Source organism: Diabrotica virgifera, chromosome 8 (assembly GCF_917563875.1).
Source record: "Diabrotica virgifera virgifera chromosome 8, PGI_DIABVI_V3a".
Classification (NCBI taxonomy): Eukaryota; Metazoa; Arthropoda; class Insecta; order Coleoptera; family Chrysomelidae; genus Diabrotica; species Diabrotica virgifera.
Genome location: NC_065450.1, coordinates 225661857 through 225682257, shown reverse-complemented (window position 1 = coordinate 225682257; position 20401 = coordinate 225661857). Strand labels below are relative to the sequence as shown.

The window sequence follows — 20401 nt, the reverse complement described above, 5'->3', positions numbered from 1 at the left end:
ATTCAAAAGGAACTGTTTGGTTATCCTAAGGGACTTTCGGCCCTCGGTCATAATGTAATCTTTCATTATGAGTTTAAATTTTTCAAAAATATTTATTAGTTTTCTCAGGATTCGAAAAACATAAATGCAGACACATTGGTTTATGCGAATTTTTGCGCCTACGCCTTACTATTTGTTTTTCCCAAAGCTGTATTAAGTAAAGAACTATTCAGTATTAAGTATTAATCGATGTTGAATCTAAGTATATGTCCAATTTCACATTTTTGACTTTGTGTTCAAAATATAAGAACTATTTAAAAAATATAATTAGCGGTATTTACCCGTTAACATTTCAGACAATGAAATTAATTTAGTATGCTGCAAAACAATTTATTGTTGTTTCCACGAAAAAGTTATCAAGCTGATACATTTTTATATATATTTTGTTATTTCTAGGTTACTGTATATGAATATAAAATACATAAAATTATTTACTATAAATACAACAGGAGCAGGCAAAACAAACTAAACAGTTTTTTAAAAATGAAGCTTGGAACACTATTTTTGACATTCTGCGTTTTAGTCGCTTTAGCGTATGGACAAAAAGGTATGACTAAATCACTTTTATACATTATATTCGACCTTCTTTCTTCTTTCAGTACCGTATCCTATTATCGAAATTTAGCGATCATATTGGCAATAATAACTTTGTTTACAGCAGCTCCAAACTGATTAGCGGATATCTCTTGATACCACTTCCGGAGATTTCGAGGCCAGGATGTTCTTCTTCGGCCTGGGCCCTTTCTCCCGGAGATCTTGCCTTGTATTACGAGGTGTAGAGTAGAAGGTTATACCTGCCTGAATGTTTCATTCTTCTTCTTCTACGGCACTACATCCCAAATTGAGTATTGGCCTCCTTTATTTTTTGCCTCCATCCTTGCTTGTCTGTTGCTGCTCTTCTCCATACACGGACTCCTAAAAGGGCTTGTGCGTCACTGTTTACTGTGTCTTCCCAGCGCTTTCTTGGTTTTTCAACCGGTCTCTTTCCCTGTATTCTAGCATTCAGTGCTCTTTTTGGCAGTCTATCCTCTCCCATTCTTATCACATGTCCGGCCCATTGCAGTCTTTGTATTCTAATGAAGTCTGACAGGGGTGTTTCCTTATAAAGTTGATAAAGCTCGTTGTTGTATCGACTTCTGAATATTCCGTTTTCCCTCACAGGTCCTAGTATTCTCCTCAGTACTTTCCTTTCGAATGTGTCGAGTTTGTTTTTGGATGTTTCTTTCAGGACCCATGCTTCACTGCCATAGCATGCTATTGGTGGAATTAAGGTTTTATAGATTCTCATCTTTGTATTTCGGTGAACATTTTTAGACCGAAATACACTCACCGGCACAAAATTCCGCCACCCAAAATTTTTGATTAAGTTTGACAATCTATAACTTTACTATTTGTACTCCGATTTTCAAGATTCTTGCATAAATTTGAAGGTACATGTATTGATGTCTTTTGTTATTATTCTGGTAATGAAAAACTTTTGCTTAGATGGCATTATACGGGGGTGAATGAAAGCGTTGTTTTTTCTCCTATCTTTAAAAAATTCTGTGGAAAAATTGGAGGGCTGGTTTGGGCCATTCTAATCTTATCAATCCAACCTCTATTTTATAAATTAATCAGTATTTTTATATACAAAAAATGGTACAGCTCTTACATGAAAAGAGATATTCGGATAATTCAAAAAACAAAATTTTAATGATGGCTCCGGGATATTTTGACAGGACTATGAATAGTCCTGTCGCCAGGGGGGGTACAACGGCCTCCTTAATTCAGATGGACTTACCCAAGTTTTTTTTATATATTTTGACCCGTAGAATACGAATTTTTTGGGTAACAGTTGATCCGGATGTCGATAAGATTGTTATAGACAAAGAACTTGAGGAATTACATAACAGCGATTTCTCGCAAAACAAAACATCTTTTTGTATTTTTTGGGTAATTTTAAGCAAAAAATATTCCTACAAGTTTTTTCGTAGAATGCATAGTTTTCGAGATAACCGCGGTTGAACTTTCAAAAAATAGAAAAATTGCAATTTTTGAACCCGAATAACTTTTGATTAAAAAATAAAGTAGCAATTCTGCTTACCGCATTTGAAAGTTTAAGTCAAATTATATCGGTTTTGATTATTTGCATTGCTAAAAATTAATTTTTTTATTGTTAAACTAATCTATAAACACATAGTGTTTCCCGTGCCTAATACATGCGTTTTAACGCATGCTACGTAGAAATTGCCTCGCTTGCACTCGTAGCTACTCTACCTACTCGTTCGATTTTAAATGAGAAATCATTGAAAACATCACTCACATACTAGGTGTTTAGAGCTTTGATTAACAATAAAATAATAAATTTCTAGCTATGCAGATAATCAAAACCGATATGATTTGACTTAAACTTTCAAATGCGGTAAGCAGAATTGCTACTTTATTTTTTAATCAAAAGTTATTCGGTTTCAAAAATTACAAATTTTCGATTTTTGAAAGTTCAACCGCGGTTATCTCGAAAACTATGCATTCTACGAAAAAACTTGTAGAAATATTTTTTGCTTAAAATGACCCAAAAAATACAAAAAGATGTTTTGTTTTGCGAGAAATCGCTGTTATGTAATTCCTCAAGTTCTTTGTCTATAACAATCTTATCGACATCCGGATCAACTGTTACCCAAAAAATTCGTATTCTGCGGGTCAAAATATATAAAAAAAACTTGGGTAAGTCCATCTGAATTAAGGAGGCCGTTGTACCCCCCCTGGCGACAGGACTAGAAACAAAATCAGCTATTCCATTTTGCCACAGCATTTTTTAAAGATAGGAGAAAATACAACGCTTCTATTCACCCCTGTATAATGCCATTCAAGCAAACTTTTTTGTTACCGGAATAATACCAAACGATATCAATACAATACAAACTGTTGCAAGAATCTTGAAAATCGGAGCACAAATAATAAAGTTATAAATTCTCAAAATTAATCAAAAACTTTTGGTGGCGAAATTTTGTGTCGATGAGTGTAAATAGGAGAGGGCAAAATAAGCTCTGTTTGCCTGCGTTATTCTCTTTCGTATTTCTCCATCTTCTGATCCGTCGGCATATAGTTCAACTCCCAGGTATGCAAACTTTCCAACCGTCTCAATATCATCTTGATGTATAATATTTTGTGTGACTATATTTCTTCTCGTCTGTATCATTATTTTTGTTTTTTCTGTGTTAACTTCCAGACCTAGCATTTTTGCTAACGTAGCATTCAAGAAAAGCGTTTAATTAATACGCTAAAACGAATTCTAATGTTAACTGTAGCACAAAACGTCTCTACCGATGGTTTTTCTAAAACTACGATAAAAACACGATTTTTTTGAATTCGAGTTTTGGTTGAAGTTTTGTTTCATATCGTATTGAAATTTGACACGAATAAACGCCGATTTTTATATAAACAAATATGAGCGTTCAAAATTTGAAACTTCATTGTGTATTTATGAAACATAATGTAAACAATTAAGGTAAAAAGTGAAATTATGCATAGTTCATATAATTAGCTACAATCCGTAAAAGTTTTAAGAAGTTTCTACATTGTAAAAAACAAGAGAATTTAAACATTTTCCATTAAAATCTTTTTTTTTTATTTAAACAATTAATAAGCATAATTTTTTTATTGACTATTCGTGTATTGTTCCCGCGAAGGCATATGTCTGCAAATCTTCATTCATTTGCATCAAGGAAAAGGCAGTAAAATTAACGTCTAAAGATTTGCTTGCAAACTATTGAAGTAAATAAAAGCGTTTAAAAAGGATAGCAGGCAACTGCCTTTAAGCAGCCCAGTGTAGAGAACACTAAAAATAACTGAGGGAGACATATATCCAGCAGTGAACGCGAGTGGCTGATTAATGATGATGATGATGATAATGATGATGATGATAGTTTACTCAAAACATTTTCATTTCTTTTTTTTTAGGTAATTGTGGTCCGAACGAGGAAGACGGTTGCGTTCCTTGTCCTTGTCCTGAGCGCACATGCCAAGTTCCAAATCCAAAGTGTCCAGATTTGGTTTGTGTTCAAGTTTGTCTTCCGTTTTGTGTATGTAAGCCTGGCTTCTTGAGAGACGCTAAAACCAAGAAGTGTGTACCAATAAGAAGTTGCCCCAGGAGAGGATATTAAAGACAAAAACCACCAGAATAAAATATTTATCATCAATTTGACATTTAAAATATGACTGTTTAAAATTGCATTGTTAGTATTTTTTTAACTATGTAACTTTATTAATTTTTATCTCATATAAAACAAGTCTCAATAAAATCATTTTTATGTACAAATCTTTATAATTTTTATGCATAATTGCAATAATTTAAGAGCCTATATAAGCGCAAATATTTTATCGAGCGAATCGACACTTTTACTCTCCTATTCCTGCTTTTTCTTTCTTTACACGGTAAATTACGTGTAGTAAAATTCTCACTGGTATAGAAGCCTTAAAACTGTCACTGTCAGTATCTACCTGCTAAAATACACACTACTGTCAGTGTCAAATATTTAGTGTTGTTCTGAAGCTATTTCTTTGTGACATTCTTGTAATGGTAGGGGAGCCCAAGCGGGGATTTTTGCAGTTACTCGAGCGCGTCAGATTAGCATATGGGGAGAAACCTGGTACCCTGCAGATGTATCTCTACCATATATTAGCTCTTAATACAGGGGAGTTCGTTAAGGGGGACCCGAAAAAAAAATCTATCCTTAAAAATACTCGAAATTGTCAGATTAAGATAAGGTAAATGAATGACAGATCGAAAAACTAAAAAATATGTGCTCAATATTTTTTTAAAATCTATCGAATGATACTAAACACGACTTCCCATGGAGAGGGGTGGGGGTAAATTTAATATTTTAAACACGAATCCCGCGATATTTCGCGAAATGAACATCAGATCGAAAAACTGTAAAATACACTTATTCAGTACTTTTGAAAAATCTATCGAATGTCATCAAACACGACCCCCACGGAGGTGGGGTATTGCAGATTTGGATTTCTTATGTAAAAATAAGTAACTTTTATTCGAAATATTTTTTCGAACTATGGATAGATGGCGTTATAATCGGAAAAAACGATTATTGGAAATTGAAAATTAAATTAAAAAATGGCAAGCGCCCACTAAAATGGAAAATTTTACTTAACTTTTTTTGGTTTTATGACCTACTCTTCACAACCCAATAGGTCCCCATAACGCTCGAGTGACTGCACATTTAGCATACTTTGCTCCCCTACCATAATTTACTATTCTAGTTGAGAAAAAAAAATAATTTTATTATTGTTTCGACTTCCACTTCAGACGTCGTTGTCAAAATACAAAATACACTTGCGATCATAAAAAGCAGGTCACTCGATGAATTATTCAAGTTAGATGTCTCGAATTTTCTAAATCTGTTGTCCGATTTGAGTGATTTCTTTAGTATGTTATAGCCTTATTCTTTAGCAATATCGCTATAATAATATTGTTGCTAGACAGGTAAATTGTCATTGTATACCGGGTGTAACAATCATACTGCGTTTATTCCTCAAAGTTCGGAACACCCTGTGGAATGTTTTAGCATAGATAAAATATTGAAATTAAAACTCAATTGTAGCCTTAGGCTTTCTTAAAATTTTCTTATTCGATTTGTTTGTTTATGTTGGATAATAAAAAAGTTAGACACGTTAATAACTAGCCATGTTCTTCATCATTACAGGGTGTTTCTAAATAAGTGCGACATACTTTAATGGGTAATTCTGCATGCAAAAATAATGACAGTTTGCTTTATAAACATATGTCGGCAAATGCTTCGTTTGCGAGATAAGGGATGTTGAAGTTTTTCTTACAAACTGACGATTTATTTATTGCTCTAAAACCCGTAGAGATATGCAAATGAAATTTGATAGGTTTTAAGAGGCAGTTATTGTGCATTTTTTGACATACAATTAATAATTCTATATTCACCATTGGCATGCATACGGTTATAAACATTTTAGATACATCCCGTATGCACGCCAATGGTGAATATAAAATTCTTAATTGTATGTCAAAAAATGCGCCATGACTACCTCTTAACACATACCAAATTTCATTTGCATATCTCAACCGGTTTTAGGGCAATAAATAAATCGTCAGTTTGTAAGAAAAAAATCAACATCCCGTATCTCGAAACCGAAGAATTTGCGGCCATATGTTTATAAAGCAAACGGTCATTATTTTTTCATGCAGAATTACCCCTTAAAGTTTGTCGCACTTATTTAGAAACATCCTGTATTGATGAAGAACATGGTTAGTTGTTAACGTGCCTAACTTTTTTATTATCCATTTTTATTATTATTATTATTTTATTTTTATTATCCAAAAATGTTAAGAAAGCCTAAGGCTGCAATCGAGTTTTAATTTCAATATTTTATCTAAGCTAAAACATTCCACAGGGTGTTCCGAACTTTGAGGAATAAACACAGTATGATTGTTACACCCGGTATACAATGACAGTTTACCTGTCTAGCAACAATATTATTATAGCGATATTGTTAAAGAATAAGGCTATAACATACTAAAAAAATCACTCAAATCGGACAATAGGTTTAGAAAATTCGAGATATCTAACTTGAATAATTCATCGAGTGACCCGCTTTTTATGATCGCCAGTGTATTACTAAATTAAACAAAAATTTGTTGCTTAGTAAAAAATTCTTCTAATAATTTAATTTAATCTGACTCATTTATATCACCAATTCAGACATATATTATATATACATTTTAAAGTCTTCTTCTTTAGGTGCCGTGTCTGTATTCAGACGTTGGCCGCCATCATGTTTACAATTTCCTGAAATCTCTCTCTATCGGCTGCTGCGCAAAATAATTCTTCTACTGTGCAGCCACACCATTGTCTAATATTACGCAGCCATGAAAGTTTCTTTCGACCAATCCATCTCTTTCCCTCCACTTTTCCTTGTATTATAAGGCGAAGCAGATGGTATTTAGGTCCTCTAATTATATGCCGGAAGTATTCTGTTTTTCTCCTCTTTATGATGCTTATGAGCAGACGTTCCGAATTCAGCATTTTTGAAGAACATCTTCATTGGAAGTGTGCGAAACCCACGATATCTTTAGGATTCGTCGATAGCACCACAATTCGAATGCTTCTATTTTGTTTAGCATTGTGGTTTTTAACGTCCATGTCTCACAACCATACAATATGATAGACCACACATAACATTTCAGCACCTTCTTTCGAATATTCATCGACAGGTTTCTATTACATAAAACTGGTTTCCAGGTAATAAAAGCCTTCCGTGATATTTCGATCCTAGTTATTATCTCTTCATCAGAGTCACAATTTACATTTAACCAGCAAATTTTGCCAATATTTATGAGTTGTGTTCCTGGGACGACTTTATTGAAAGATAGTTATTCGATTAAAGGAAATCAACTTTAACTCAAGAATATCAAACTCAAAAAAATCATAGCATGTGATCTATTTTTTAAAAAACAACCACATGCAACGGTGACAGTAAAATTCTCGTGTTAGTGACTACATAGTAAATCAGGGTATTAAATAAATATTTAGTGGCCTTGTTACCACATTCTGTTCGACTGAGTATGACAAAGATGGCGAATGTTCCATTTTGGAAAATATCACCACGAACACGGTTCGTAAAATAAACAAAAGGTTCATCTCAAAATCAGACTCAATTTTCTCTTCTTCTTCACCCATATAACTTATTAGAATAATTAGAATAAACGTTATAGAAGTTTTTAGAGACTTTCTGCCTTTGGTAATGATGTAATCTTTCATTCTGCGTTTAAATTTTTCAAAAATATTTATTAGTTTTTCCAGGATTCGAAAAAATGAACACCGTATCCGTGGTGATATTTTCCAAATCAAACATTCGCCATCTTTGTCATACAAAGCAGAACTTTGTCATGGAGACGAAAACCCTTCGAAAATTAAATGGTAAGACCCTATCGAACAGAGCTAGAAGTACATATACACGAGAGAGATGCAAGGGGAAGAATATTAATAACTGTGTAAGAAACAGAAGAGTAGAATGGAATAACCACTTAACCCGAATGACAACAAACAGAGTAGTAAGGACGACGAGAGACTGTTTCCTAATAGGAAGACGATCAGTAATTAGTCTAGGCGCCAAATAAAGGTCACCGTGTCCTTTTCAATTCTGATGGACAAACTCAACGGTTTCTTATGGATTTTTGGCTGCTAATTACGAATTTCGAGGTTGGATTTCGATCCGATTGGTCAAAAAATTGTTATAAACAATTTAATTGTTTATAAGGCTCTGACTCATAAACTAAACGAGATAAAATAAATGTTTCAAATAAAATTTGTTCCATAATAAAAACGAAGAAAAAAACGTTTATTAAACGTAAATCCAACAATTAGAACTCGAGATATTGTAAAATTAGTGCACAATGCAAACTGCAAATTGCAAAATAAGTATTTTTCGAAGCTTTATCGATTGTAACTCAGCTTCTACCCTTGAAAATGAGCCTTAGAAGGTCTCATTTTAAAGCTTAGTTAATAGGCTTCCAAACAAAGTCAATGTTAAATTATTTTATATTCATTTGTTTTCAAGTTATACCCGTTTGAAGTTATGATTTTCTTAAAAAAATTGTACATTAATTTGTTTATAAGGGTTTCAAGCAAATTTGAACTATACATATTTATATTTTAATTAACAATAATGATAGAAGAACTAAAAAGGAAAAAACTTAGCTTACGAAACTTTTCTGTTCGTAAGTTTATTTTTGGCCAAGATATCGATATTTTGGCTACGAATTTCGTCACTTACTTGACTGTGAGCCGATCTTGCGCCTCATAGCTCGCCATTAAAATATCGATATCTTGGCCAAAAGTAAACTAACGAACATTTTCTAAGCTCAAATTGTTCCTTTGGAGTTCTTATATCATTATTGTTAATTAAAGTATAAATGTTTAGAGCTCAAATTTGCTTGAAACCCTTATAAACAAATTTTTGTAAAATTAAAAAAAAATATATAAATTCAAACAGGTATAACTTTAAAACAAATAAGGATAAAGTAATTTAACAAACTTTGTTTGGAAGCTTATTAACTAAGGTTTAAAATGAGACCTTCTAAGGCTCATTTGCTTGCGTAGAAGCCCAGTTACGATCGATAAAGAGTCGATAAATATTTCTTTTGCAATTTGCATTGTGCACTAATTTTACAATATATCGAGTTACAAATGTTGGATTTAAGTTAAGTAAACGTTTTTATCTTCATTCTTTATTAGGAAACAAATTTTATTTGAAACATTTTTTTTTGTCTCTTTTAGTTTATGAGCCAGAGCCTTATAAACAATTAAATTGTTTATAACAATTTTTTGACCACTCAGATCGAAATCCACCCTCGAAATTCGTAATCAGCAGCCAAAAATCCATAAGAAACCGTTGAGTTTGAATCCATCAGAACTGGAAAGGACACGGTGACCTTTATTTGGCGTCTAGACTAAATGGGAAGACCACGAAAACGATGGAACGACAACTTACTAGAGACACATTGAAAAAACAGACAGAGCCATCTACACAAAAATAAGAAGAAGAGTCAAAACTATCTTAGTAGTCAAAGAATGGGATACTATGGATCATAATTGCATCAATTCGATTTTAGTTAGAAAGTATTAAACGATTTATTCAAGCCTGTGTGAATGTTTATCACGTTTACTGTTTTTCGTTAAAAATTAATATATTCGTCATATCTGGTGGTTAATTTTTAAAATACCTTATTATGCTAAGCATTTTCATCATCATCCAGCCCTTTGCGTCCACTGCTGGACATTTGCCTCCCTGATATTTGTCCATTGTGCTCAATTTTGAGCATTTTGCATCCAATTTCTTGACATTTTCTTGAGATCGTCAGTCCAACGCGTAGGTGGTCTTCCTATACTTCGTTTGTCTAATCTCGGTCTACACTCAAAGTAATCTCTTTGTCCACCTCCCATCAGTCATTCGGGCGACGTGTCCGGCCCAGTTCCATTTCAGGGTGGCAATTCGGGAAATTACATCAGTAACTGCTGTTCTTCGTCTTAAGTCTTCATTTCTAACTCGGCCACGAAGCGCTATACTCAGCATTGACCTTTCCATTTTCCTCTGAGCTATTTGCAGCATTTTACAATAGTCCAGTCGAGTTAGACGAATAACAGGCCTAACCTTGGATTAGGAGCTGCCCCAAATTTTATTTTTCTAATCTTTAGGGGGTCAATAATAGTGTAAATTTAAAATCTCGACTGAATTCCGCCGTTGCGTTAGCCGCCATCTTGATTTTAAACGAGAACCGTTTTTGCTCAAAACTCCGCCATTTTCAACTTTTCGACAAAAAGTATAACAACCAAAATTGTTGAAAATGCAATTTTCTATAATTTCTATTATTACAATTTTTCGTGCCGTCGATATTTTCCGAGTTATGGCGGAAAATAGTGACAGTTAGAGTATAATTATTGAATTATCCCGTTTATTATTAGTTTTACGACAAGCATGTTCCTATACAAAAATAGAGAGACTTAAATTCTACACAATTTTGATCTTTCATTTTTTTTGCTAAAGTTAATATTTAAGGTAGTACGTATGCGGTAATGGCGAGGGCGTAAGACCTGACTGATTTTGTAGCAATTGTTTTTGTTCAATATCTACGCCATTTTCAACTAAAATTGTTCCAAATGTGATTTCCTACAATTTCTTTTTAACAATTTCTTTCATGTGGTTGATATTTTCCGAGTTAAGTGGGAAAATAGTAAAAAGTGGTGTGGGGAGCCTAATTACTGAATTGAATCTTGTTTCCGAGCTGCCCCAAATTTTATAATTCTCTCTTTTAGGAGAGATCAATAGTAGTGTAAATTTAAAATCTCGACTGAATTCGGCGATTGCATTAGAGGCCATATTGATAAAGGAGAACCGTTGTTGCTTAATTTCTCCGCCATGTTCAACTTTTCGACAAAAGCGGTACGAACTAAAATTGTTGGCAACGCAATTTAGTACAACTTCTTTTCCACAATTTTTTTAATGCTATCAATATTCTCCGAATTAAGGGGGAAAATAATGGAAGCGGAGGGGAAGCATAATTATTGAATTGTCTCATTTATTATTAACTTTACGACATAACTGTACATAAACAAAAATAAAGAGAATTATATTTTATACAATCTTTGAAACTTCCAATGAAACACCAACCAAACTAAGTACATAAATAAGACATATAATAACTTATATGCATTAAGTTCACTTAATTTTATTAATTAGCGGGTTTTATTGGTTGAGTTTTTTTGTCGATAATTAAGTTTCATGTCAGCGATCATATTTTAATATTTCAAAATTTTTTTTTAAATTTTGGACCTTGTTGGGAGGAATTTCCCCATCCCCCCTCGTAGATCGGCCACTGGTTCTCTCGAAAAATTGTAGTAAATCGTAATTTTAACAATTTCATTCCTTACACTTCTTGTCTAAAAGTTGAAAATGGCGGAGATATTGAACAAAAACAATTGCTATAAAATCAATCAGGTCTTACGCTCGCACCTTTACTGCATACGTACTACCTTAAATATTGATTTTGTCAAAAAATTTAAAGACATCAAAAATGTACACAATTTAATTCTCTTCATTTTTTTATAGGTTCAAATTTATTGTAAAACTAATAATAAACGATATTATTCAATAAATCAAGAATTATGCTCTAACTGCCACTATCCCCCCCCCCCATAACTCGGAAAACATCGGCCGCACGAAAAAAACTATAATAAACGAAATTATAGAAAATCATATTTTCAACAATTTCAGTTTCTACACTTTTTGTCGAAAAGTTGAAAATGGCGGAGATATTGAGAAAAACGGTTCTTGTTTAAAATCAAGCTGACGGCTAACGCAACGGTAAAATTCAGTCGAGATTTTAAATTTATACTACTATTGACCCCCCTAAAGATTAGAAAAATAAAATTTGGGGCAGCTCGTAATGTAAGGTCAAATGCTATCCCGACTGGGCTAGAAGTTGTAACTGTCAATGTCAAAGTTTCGGCACCATTAAGTCATCACAGGCAAAGCATTTTAGAGTACATGTAAATATGAAAAATGAATTTATTTTTGAATGGAAAAAATATTTAATATTTGTATTTGGTGTATTATCATCTTTATGTTATATTGATTTACATAGTTATCAAGTAAACATTTCCTATTTTTGTAAACAAGGTTTCCTATTACGTACTGGAATTCTACTGTTTTAATGTCGTTTTTTGCACTTTTGTGTTTTCTTGGAACTTTATTTAAAAATTGTAATTCAATGTTAATGTTTCCAGTGAAAATACCACTTAAATTTCCCAGGTATAGGGTGATTCGTAAAAATCTTTTATTATTTTAAGGGGATATTTTATTGAGGAAACTTATTATTGATTCTTTTAAATGCTAACGTGAACAATAAAAAATCAAAAGTGTTCTCAGAATGTCTATTATTGTACAATATAATTCAAGACAAGTTGCAGTATCTTAATATAAAGCAAAACATCTTTCTTCAGTAAAATTAATTTATAGGATGAATTAAGGGAGGAGTAAAGGAGGATTAAAATAGAGGAGTAATAAAAGAGGAATTAAGGAGTGTAAAGCTGTCTCGCCTCCACGTGGTGCAACCTGGGCAAACTAAATGAGCAGTAAGATTGAACCCCCAGTCCATCTGCCAGATCTCCTGGCGAACACATTGCAAACAACCATGCAACAAACATAAAACGGCTCCTCTCAGAAATGTCTAACAATCGGACTGAGTATACGAAATAAACTTTGAAGGCATTGGCCGAAGCAAGATCGAATACATCAGCAATTTTCTTGCAGAAAACAACATTCACATAGCCACAGTTCAGGATACACACGACTTCTAACTAAACAACCTAGGTCAAATTTCAGGATATATTTTAGTAGCCTCACTGAATCACCCATAATATGGGATCGCTACCTACCGTAAAACAGGCATAAAAAGTGTTAAAGCACCTCTAGTGTCTCCGAATTCTGCAAAAGCCACCAGGTGGACGAAAACACAGGAAAACCTTTACGATTAACGGTGGTACTTTCTGGAACCTGCTCAAAAAACTGCAAACTCGCTTTAATATTCCGACAACTGACTCTTCATAAAAGTTCATAAAAGAGAAGTGCGATATCAGTCCAAAAAGATCAAAACTGCATATAATCTGCTAACCAGGTAAAGACACTTGACTACCAGAGAGTTACAGACCAGTCGCCCTTTTGAGTGTCTACTTTAAGATTTTTGAGATAATCTTCTACGCGGGGATTTGTAATCTGTCAGCAAAAAAATCCATGAAGGAACTGCAGTAATCAAGTTCTTTTTCTAACAATATGTATTGAAAATGACTTTTAAAAGAAATCAAAACGGCAGTAGCTTTCATTGATCTGGCTTGTCCTTACGAAACGGCATGGAAATAACGCCTGTTATATAATACTAAAATTGTACCAAATACCACTCTTTTGCTACTCTATTCAACGTTGCAAAGGAAAAAGTGATGTGACAAGTTCGACGTTTACAGATTAGTATTAAAATCAATAGTCCTTTTGTCAGAAAGGATTGCACCAAGGCTCGGTGCTTAGTCCTTATTTATTCTCATTAGTTTTGGACCAGATAACAGCAAAACTACAGAGTAGCATTCCATGGTGCCTAATGTGTGCTGACGATGTAGTTGTTGTTCTGAAGCTATTTCCTTGTGGCATTTTTATGATTAATTATTTATATGGGAAATAAGCCACAATTAAAATGAAAAAAATAATTTTATTAACGTTTCGACGCCCAAATCGGGTGCCGTTGTCAAAATACAAAATATTACTAAAATAAACTAAAGTGTTGTTGCTAAGCAAAAAAATCTTCTAATAATTTATTTAATCTCACTCATTTATATTGGCAATTCAGACATATATTATACATTTTAAAGTAGAAGACTTTAACATGATATTGCCAATATTTATGAGTTGCGTTCCTGGGACGACTTACTGAAAGATAGTTCATTCGATTACATGAAATTAACCCCAACTCAAGAATATCCGTCATAAAAAATTATAGCATGTGATATGTCTTTAAAAAGACAACCAAATGCAACGACAGTAAAATTCTCGCGTTAGAGACTTCATAGTAAATCACAAGGGAAAACCAGGAAAAACCCTGTGATACTATCCCGACATCGTAAGTATTTGGTCTTACATTAATTTACTCTCAAAAAATAATACCAAATTCCGACTTGTAACATGTTTAAATTATAAATATTATTAATAATACTAGATATATAAGTAATACTAAAATATAAAATATGTACTAGCTCGATATTATTGACTTACTAATCTTGGTATTTTCTTTCTATTGACTTCCTCTTTCAGTATGGGTAACCACATCCTACTGCATTCTACCGAGGAATTTGCGACACAATTGGTTTCATTTAGCATAATTAGAGCCGCTTCTTTGATTTTTCTCTTTTTACTATCTGATTCTTTCAGGACTATACTTGAATCTCTCCACTGAAAATTCCTTTTTAGCAGAAAAACAATTGTTAACATCTGTTTTATTAAAAAATGATTATCCTTTATCGTTTATAAATAAGGAATTGTCAAGATTGGATCGAATGGAACAGAACAACTTAGAACGGGATCCTACAACATTCACCAGAAATAATACGAGGAAAATATCAATACCATATATAAAAGGACTATCCGAGAAACTTAAAACAATAGGAAATAAATTCAACATTTCAACAACATTCAAAACAACAAACACATTGAGATCTATTCTATCTAAAACTAAACCTAACAATGATCAAGAAAGAACAAAAAATTGCATTTATAAAATACCTTGTGAATGCGAACAATTTTATTTAGGTGAGACATCAAGACCATTAGACGTTAGAATAAGTGAACATCAATCTTATATTAAAAATAGAGAATTTGAGAGATCTCAAATATGTCAACACGCATGGGATAATGAACATAGAGTTCAGTGGAGAGATTCAAGTATAGTCCTGAAAGAATCAGATAGTAAAAAGAGAAAAATCAAAGAAGCGGCTCTAATTATGCTAAATGAAACCAATTGTGTCGCAAATTCCTCGGTAGAATGCAGTAGGATGTGGTTACCCATACTGAAAGAGGAAGTCAATAGAAAGAAAATACCAAGATTAGTAAGTCAATAATATCGAGCTAGTACATATTTTATATTTTAGTATTACTTATATATCTAGTATTATTAATAATATTTATAATTTAAACATGTTACAAGTCGGAATTTGGTATTATTTTTTGAGAGTAAATTAATGTAAGACCAAATACTTACGATGTCGGGATAGTATCACAGGGTTTTTCCTGGTTTTCCCTTGTGATTTACTATGAAGTCTCTAACGCGAGAATTTTACTGTCGTTGCATTTGGTTGTCTTTTTAAAGACATATCACATGCTATAATTTTTTATGACGGATATTCTTGAGTTGGGGTTAATTTCATGTAATCGAATGAACTATCTTTCAGTAAGTCGTCCCAGGAACGCAACTCATAAATATTGGCAATATCATGTTAAAGTCTTCTACTTTAAAATGTATAATATATGTCTGAATTGCCAATATAAATGAGTGAGATTAAATAAATTATTAGAAGATTTTTTTGCTTAGCAACAACACTTTAGTTTATTTTAGTAATATTTTGTATTTTGACAACGGCACCCGATTTGGGCGTCGAAACGTTAATAAAATTATTTTTTTCATTTTAATTGTGGCTTATTTCCCATATAAATAATTGACGATGTAGTGTTAATAGAAAATAGTGAAAGAGACTTAGAACAAAAACTGGAACAATGGAGACAAGCTCTGGAGTAAAAAGGTTTAAAACTTAGGACAAAAACAGAGTATTTGGAATGTTGATTTAAAGATGGAGTTACTACAAATAAAATGGTATCTTTGGATGGTGAAATGATTGTGAAAAGCAATAGTTTTAAAAATCCACAAGGAAAAAGTTTTCCTGTAGTTGGCTGTATACCATGTAATACAAAAAATAGTAAAATCCTTTATAAAAGGTATATTTAAAATCCCTAAAAAGGGCTACATCACAATCACATAACTACTTTTCGACTGGTTTACCAGTCATCATCAGCGCTTACCTAAAATAAATATAACTGATGACTGGTAAATGATGACTGGAAAACCAGTCGAAAACTAGTTATGTGATTGTGATGTAGCCCTTTTTAGGGATTTTAAATATACCTTTTATAAAGGATTTTACTATTTTTTCAATAGTTTTAAGTACCTAGGATCGGTATTACAGAGTAATGGAGAAATAGATGGAGATGCATGCACTAGAATTAGGGCTGGATGGATGAAGTGGAAAGAAGCGAGTGGTGTGTTGTGTGACAGAAAAATTCCAATAAAGCTAAATGGAAAATTCTATAAAGCAACCATGTAAGACCGGCTGTGATGTACGGAACTGAATGTTGGGCAGTGAAAAAGAAAGAGGAACAACGAATGCATGTGGCGGAAATTAAAATGCTTAGATGGATGAGTGGAGTGACAAAGAAGGATAAAATTAGAAATTAGTATATTAGGGGAAGTCTAGGTGTGGCACCAATTGATGCGAAAATGAGAGAGACGTTAATCACCCAATACGAAGAATAGCTGAAGTGCAGATTCCTGGAAGGAGTAGGAGAGGAAGACCAAAGAAGACCTGAGGGGAGACGATAAAGCAGGACATGTTGGTAAAGGGGATTAACATTAGGTTTGTTCTAGCATCAGTTTCAAACGGTTTGTAACCATCAGCGAATAGTGGACCAGCGCGAGTAGAAGGGATAGCACTGGTGACTTTATTATGTTATCTCACTGACCAACTGTTTGCTGACGGTTTCTGACTAGTTTGACTGTTTGCTAGAACAAACCTATTGATATGACCCAAGATAGAATTGTGTGGAGAAATGCAATTAGGGAAGCCGACCCCGCATAGCGATAAGGCAAAGAGAATGATGATGATGGAGTCCTTTTGTCAGAAAGTTATAAGCAATAATGAAGATCAACTACCTAGAGAGACGAGAACAAGTATATAATAAGTATCAAAAATTGGCCATGTTATATGGAACAACTGACCTGTATTCAGGCTAAGATAAGCAGGCTACAACTAAAGGATGATTACCAGTGCTATCGAAACTCAACCGGGCAACTCGAGGAGACATAAGACGTCAATAAGACCACGAATTTCGCTAGATCGGTAAAGAATGTTTGAGGAATCTGGTAGTGAGTATGTGAAGAATAGCAGCTCCAGATTGATCTGTATGGAGAGAGAGAGTTGGTCAGAATAAGTATAGAATCTCAAGAAACTCATTATCATCGTTCTGGCTTTACAACCCTGTGTAGGTCCTAGCTTCCTCAAGAATTTCTCTCCTGTATCCCTATCCACCGTCTTCGTCCGCCAAACACGTATTCCTTTATTTTTCATGTTTCCATCCATGTTATTAAGGATCTTTGTTCTTGATCTTCCTCTTCCTCTCTGGCCAATGGGTCTATCAGAAGATACCAGAGAAGCTATGTTCTGTTTTATTTTGCTCTAACTTCATCATTTAATCTTCGCTTGTGGACTGCTGGACATAGATCTCCCTCACAATTTTCCATCTATTTCGATCTTGTGCCTCTTGCATCCAATTCCTATGACAACTTTTTAGATGATCAGTCCAACATTAGACAGCTTCGAAATCAACAGTGGACTCAAACAGGGTGATGCGATATCTCCACTACTTTTTAACCTTGTATTAGAGAAAGCCATGAGGTCGGCCGAAATAAAAACAGAACTGCTATCGGTTCCAGGTCCCAAGTTATTACTAGCATACGCAGATCATATTGATCTCGTTGGAAACTCCATCCTATCCACAAAAACCATTTTCAACAAGGTGGAAGGAGCAACAAGCTTAGTAGGGCTGAGGATTAATGAAGAGAAGACGAAATATATGTGTATAAATAGAACGACACGAAGAGACAGGATAGGACAAAATGTGATTGTCAACACCTTCAATTTCGAAATAGTACAACGTTTTAAGTATCTGGGGGCCGTAATCACAGTTGACAACGATGTTACTGAAGAAATAAAAGACAGAATCCAATCAGCAAATCGCTGTCTATTCGCACTGAATAAGCTTATAAAATCAAAAAATCTTACAAGAATTTTCAAGATCAAAATCTATAAATCCATCGTCAGACCTGTATTAACATATGGTTGCAAAACGTGGACCATGACCAAATCAAACGAAGAAAAGCTCAGACGTTTTGAACGAAAAATACTTAAAAAAAATTTCGGACCTCACCACGACATTAACACAAACCAGTACAGGATCAGAACCAACTTCGAATTAAAAGGACTCTACTACAATAACACCGATATTGTCCAAGAAATTAAGTCACAGCGACTAAGATGGGCAGGCCACGTGCACAGGCTTCATAACGAGAGACTTGTAAGGCTGGTTGGGCGTCCCAGAATGCGATGGAGAGATAACATCCAAGCAGATCTCCGAAAAATGAACATCCCATTTGACTCTAGGTTGATGGAAGACCGAGCAAATTGGAAGAAAGTTGTACAGTTAGCCAGGACCCACCCAGGGTTGTAGCGCTAAGTGATGATGATGAGTCCAACATGTTGCTGGACGATCTCTACTTCGATAGGCAGTAGAGGCAGCTAGATAGTAAAATCTTCAGGTATATTAATACCAATACGTTATGAATCACTCTGTATAAGTATACAATTTTTAAATATTATATTGCCACTTCTTATATAAAAGTGACAGCCCAGTTGTACTTCATAGATTCATTTACAATGAAATATATTGTTCTGGTATTCTTAATTTGTTATTTGAGTGGTTGTTATTCTGCTCAAATAGGTGAAATAGGTAAACTAGGTATGTAAACAAAATATTACTTAGTTTTTAACACATCAAAATATTTCTTTACATCTTAATCAATATGAGATATGTACATATACACAGTAGGAAAAATGAAAGAATACCCATGAACGAACATATAAAACACGCTGTATTTTCCTGTCACCGTGTCACACAAAAAATTGGCAAGCGCAAGTACATGTAATAATTATTGTTACATGTACTTGCACTGGACAATTTTCTTTGTGACCCGGTGACAGGAAAATACAGCGTGTTTTATATGTTCGTTCATGGGTATTCTTTAATTTTTCCGACTGTACTTATATGGTATATAGTACTTATATGGTATATAGTTATAAAACTTATAAAATTAAAAAATTAAAATTAAAGTTATAAAATTTATAACTACCTACATACCATAATGTTTTATACATATGTATATAAAATTATTGATTATCATTCCATGGGACTTGCGTGTTTAACACCCTTGTTTGGTTTTTCTATGGTAAAGACTGATCTATTTTTTGTACTCACTTATTAGTCCGTTGTTTCACGGTTTTTGCTCTAAATTTTAAAAAACCGCTTGGAATAATATGAAATTTGGCATACAAATAGCAAACATGCAGTGCTGCGCCAGCATGTGGTAGAGCCTGTGTGCAAAACATTTATTGGCGCCCAAAGAATACGCATTTCTCCAAAAAATAAGTAAAAATTCTCTAAAATAACGACGTGATTGCACACGTGGACGGCGCGGTCCTGCTTACATGTCAAACAAAAAAAGTGATATTGTGCCGATGTGTGCTTTTGCTCCGGGGGTGAGTTTCGCACCTTCTCAGAGGTGAAAAAATATACGTTCAAAAGAGTACGGAAATGGATAAACTGACTAGTTCTAAGTAACTTTTGTTTATTATTTGCGAGTTATTTGCGAGTAAATATGTTTACTTTAAAGAAACACACATTTTTAGAGGGTTAATAACTCAAAAAATAAGTATTTTATCGAAAAAAAAAACATTCATAGCAAAATTATAGCTTATAAATAAATAATAAAATGGTGTTTGAATGAACTCACTATACTAAATCAACAATCAAGATGCAGTAGAAATAAACCAAGTCACGTTAAATGCTAATAGAAGCACTCCCGAAACATAATTTACAATGTATAGACATTGTAAATCCCAAATCATGATTTCCAAAGTTTATACATTGTAAATTGTGATTCGGGACCGCTCCTAGTAGCATTTAACGTGTCTTGGTTTGTTTATTTCTACTGCATCTTGATTGTAAATTTAGTATAGACCTAGTAGAAGCAAAGTTGTAGCTAACGAAAAATAAGTTTATATTCGTCAACTTTTAAAACGAATATTTCAACGTGAAATAACCAAAAAATGATGCAGTTTTTCGGGAACAATGATTACAAGTTTTTTAGTGTTTAAAAAATCTTTATTTTGTTAAAACTAAAGAAGATACGCTG

At 33.5% G+C, this 20401-nt stretch overlaps 1 protein-coding gene across 1 annotated transcript; it reads left to right on the top strand.

Annotated features, from left to right (window-relative positions):
* Nucleotides 1-469: 469 nt before the first annotated feature.
* Nucleotides 470-4336, top strand: LOC114336752 (chymotrypsin inhibitor Ani s 6-like). The gene is made up of 2 exons (XM_028287127.2): nucleotides 470-586; nucleotides 3979-4336. Exons 1-2 carry the CDS (start codon nucleotides 523-525, stop codon nucleotides 4179-4181), a joined length of 267 nt encoding a protein of 88 aa, XP_028142928.1. The 5' UTR covers nucleotides 470-522; the 3' UTR covers nucleotides 4182-4336.
* Nucleotides 4337-20401: the final 16065 nt, after the last annotated feature.